The sequence below is a fragment of the Sinocyclocheilus rhinocerous genome, unplaced genomic scaffold (genome assembly GCF_001515625.1).
Source record: "Sinocyclocheilus rhinocerous isolate Xijiao unplaced genomic scaffold, SAMN03320098_v1.1 scaffold498, whole genome shotgun sequence".
In the NCBI taxonomy this organism is placed as follows: domain Eukaryota; kingdom Metazoa; phylum Chordata; class Actinopteri; order Cypriniformes; family Cyprinidae; genus Sinocyclocheilus; species Sinocyclocheilus rhinocerous.
In genome coordinates, this window is record NW_015633594.1 from 218058 (window position 1) to 221705 (window position 3648).

Sequence of the window (3648 nt, forward strand, 5' to 3'; positions counted from 1 at the left end):
TATAAATACTTTGGAGTGAGCTGTGCTTCATATTTCACTTTTGATAATGTGACTCTCTTCTTTGAACCCAAATGGCATCATTTATTAGTGCCAAAACAACCTGAGAGAACAATCGTTTTTATATTGCTGTAATGTTGTTGTCGAGCTCATCTTATTGCTTGCCCTATTGTTTTGTACATTTTAAAGGAGTATTTTCCTCTTCTTCAGAAAGCTTTAAGGCTATAGCAGAGACCCTCGTGAACAGCGTTGTGCTTTGGTCAACTTGAGTTCGAATCTCGGCTTGTTGTCCTTTCCTTTCGCACTGAACGTCCTGTCAGCTCTCCGATATCGTGTAAGCCATAAAATATAAATAAATACATTTAAAAAAGAAAGAAAAAGAAAGGAAAGAAAGACTATATATAGAAAATATTATTTCAAATCAAAATTTCATATCCCTGTGTTTATTAATTTGATGAGAAGCTGTATGTTAAGCAGGGAATTACATTTCCCCTTTAAACATAGACATAAAAGTAAATTTCACTACTGTGAGGTTTATGGAAACAAGTGTGTTTCTTCATTTTCATTGTTCTTTAGTGAACGTTCCTTGGACTCGCTCTCATTGTGGTTGGATGTTTGACTGCCAGTGTAATTTCAATCCATCATAAAGTCTACGAGTTATGCATTCCTGCTTTTCCCAGTTGTGCTTTTAAATGGACATTTCCGTACAACACGTCCATCTCAATAAAACATAAAGAGTAAGTCATTAGCTAACCTTATATCCCCACAGGAAATGGTCACAACGCCAGAGGAACAGCCTCAACCACATCCAGTGGTCTGCAACAAGTACCGCAGGCTCCTATTGGTTGTTTTTGCCTTCTCTCTCTTTGCAGCTGCGTTAGGTTTGGGGGTCTATTCCCACCTGCAAAAGACTGCAGACCCCTGGACGTCACAATGGAAATCAGGTACAAAGCTAGGAACTAGGAACTACAGTAGAACTGCTGGTATACAGGTGCATCTCAATAAATTAGAATGTCGTGGAAAAGTTCATTTATTTCAGTAATTCAACTCAAATTGTGAAACTCGTGTATTAAATAAATTCAATGCAATGAACTTTTCCACGACATTCTAATTTATTGAGATGCACCTGTAGTTTTAATAACAGTGGTCGTAATTTCTCTCTCTTGTTCCAGCTGCTCCTCCTTGCCTTTCTCCCGCCTGTCTAAGAGCATCAGAGCATTTTTCTGTTGCCATGGATCCCTTTTCTCGCCCCTGTGACTACTTCCTGTTTGCCTGTGGGACAGGTGGATCTTCCACCAGCGAGGAGAGACACAGTGTCAAGGGGGTCTCCAATGAAGGCAACAGAGAACTGGACAAAAAAAGAGAAGCGAGGACAGGAGGAATAGTGAGGATGAGAAGAGAGACAGATTTCCAAGGAAAAAGTGATGGACAGCTAGTCAAATTTCCAGCCAGAAAGACTGCTTTACTGAAAACTATCAAGGAAATACTAGGTTAGTGAAATTCCACTATGGATATTTTGTACCTGAAATAGAACAATGACACAGTTTCTTAGTGTCTTCAGTTTCCATATCTGCTTCTATCTGTCTGTCTTCCTGAGCCTAAGCTGGTTTTCTGGTCTTCTATTCGGTCATACTGCTCTGTTGGCTAGTTTTAAAGAGGTTGTGGCACAAAAAAGTTGCATTGTAAAGTAAGTAGCAACAGATCTTTTCTTCCGCATTGTGACAACCATTTGAGTTAAAACGGATTATCGAAAAAGAAAAAATGGACGGGACTTGGTTTTATCCACCGGGTGTTGATTGGATGGAGGAAGTCGATTGTAAGAAAGGGGCGGAGTTTAAATGGACTAAGTGATTGGAGAAATCCGGTATAAGTCACTAGAGAGAAGTCTGGTGTTACACTGGAAGATCGAGTGATGACATTTTGATAAAAAATTACAATAATGTGAACACAATAATTACAAAAATTACAATGATAATAAAAAAAAAAACATGCATGGATGACTCATTTACAATAAGATCAATAAGATGCATTTAAAATATTTATAGGGTGAATGTCTGGAGCACCAGCTTTAACTAAAACCAGCAAGCCATCTTTGGCTGGTTTAAGTCTAATGGTTGATCTATTTTCTAGCGATCTATATATCGCTCAGACAGTGTATATGTTGCTCTATGTGTCTATCATTCTGTCTATTGTTTGTTCTGCTGTTCTTTCTCTCTGTCTAAGGCTAGACTTTTTTTAATTATCAGGTGAGACTTTGTCAACAAATTTGTCGTAACAAACTTTTCTTTTCTAGGTAATACTTGGTTTTGCCTCTGATGAACCACAAAACTATTCAGTAGTCATTTATGGTATTGTATAAAACAATCTTGAATCGTCTTTGACATTCAATCTGTATGATCCCTGTGTGATCAGAGGCTCCTGAGGAGGCTGTTTCTGTGAGTGCAGCAGAACAGAAAGCAAAGAAATACTTCAACACCTGCATGGACGCAGAATCCCCAGAGAAAGTGGGTTCAAAACCCTTCCTCACATTAATCCAGCAGGTACACGCACTTTTTAGGATGAAGGAAACTGTAAAAGCACTTGCATTGTGTATTTTGCTCCGATGTTCTTTATCTTTCTCTCTCTCTCTCTCTGTCTCTCGGTGTGTGTAGTTAGGTGGCTGGGCAGTATCAAATGGATGGAATCGGACAGATTTTAACACCACCCTCGCCCTGCTAATGGGCCAGTACTCCACATTTCCTTTCTTCAGTGTGTATGCAGGGTCAGACCAGTTTGAAGAGCAAACGGCTTCCAGTCAACACTACATACAGGTAATTACTGATGAAGCTAGAATATAATCAATTAGTAGCATGATTTACAGTTTTCTCAATACTTAGGTGAACAACAGTCTATGTGGGCTAAACTATGGATCATCTTTGCTTTGGACCAAATGCATTCAATGACTACTTCTTTCAAATTACATGATTTCTTTTCTCATTCAGACACAACCACTACCAACATTCTGTGTAAATACAGGTCAATTTGCATGTTAACATTGAGTACGTTTACATGGACAACAATACTCCGATTTTAACACGATTAAGACAATACTCTGATTAAGAATCTACCATGTAAACAGAGATTTTTGATTACCTTAATCCGGCTAAAGTCATATTCGAAGTAAACAGAAATCAAATTAAGACATGTGGAGTATTCCTATTTTAGTCGCATTACTTAAGTGCAGAATAGATATGTAAACACCTTAATCACATTATTACCGTCGCGTAGGACTTTTCGCCGCATTTTGCAACAGGATACACACACGGCAGTGGTCAACCGTTTGACGGCAAATAAAAGAGCTTCAACACCGCCATCGTATAGACATGTAAACACCTTAATCACATTATTACTGTCGTGTAGGACTTTTTGCCGCATTTTGCGACAGGATACACACACGGCAGTGGTCAACCGTTTGACGGCAAATAAAAGAACTTCAACACCTCCATCGTCTGTATGCACGTACAAATAATTAGCTGCACTTGAAGCTTTCATAAAATTAAAAATGAAACACCCAAAACTGTACATGGCATCATCACGAAGACGAACTATATGTTTATACGTGAAATTCCGGAGGGCACGTAATGACGTGTGCCATTAATCGTAATGACGTGT

At 38.8% G+C, this 3648-nt stretch overlaps 1 protein-coding gene across 1 annotated transcript in view; it reads left to right on the forward strand.

Moving 5' to 3' along the window:
• Nucleotides 1-3648, forward strand: part of kel (Kell metallo-endopeptidase (Kell blood group)) — a 13741-nt gene that overhangs the window by 932 nt on the left and 9161 nt on the right. The window contains exons 2-5 of the mRNA XM_016558481.1: nucleotides 767-941; nucleotides 1170-1487; nucleotides 2410-2537; nucleotides 2649-2807. Coding sequence (XP_016413967.1) covers nucleotides 767-941; nucleotides 1170-1487; nucleotides 2410-2537; nucleotides 2649-2807 — 780 coding nt within the window. The remainder of the gene's footprint in view (nucleotides 1-766; nucleotides 942-1169; nucleotides 1488-2409; nucleotides 2538-2648; nucleotides 2808-3648) is intronic.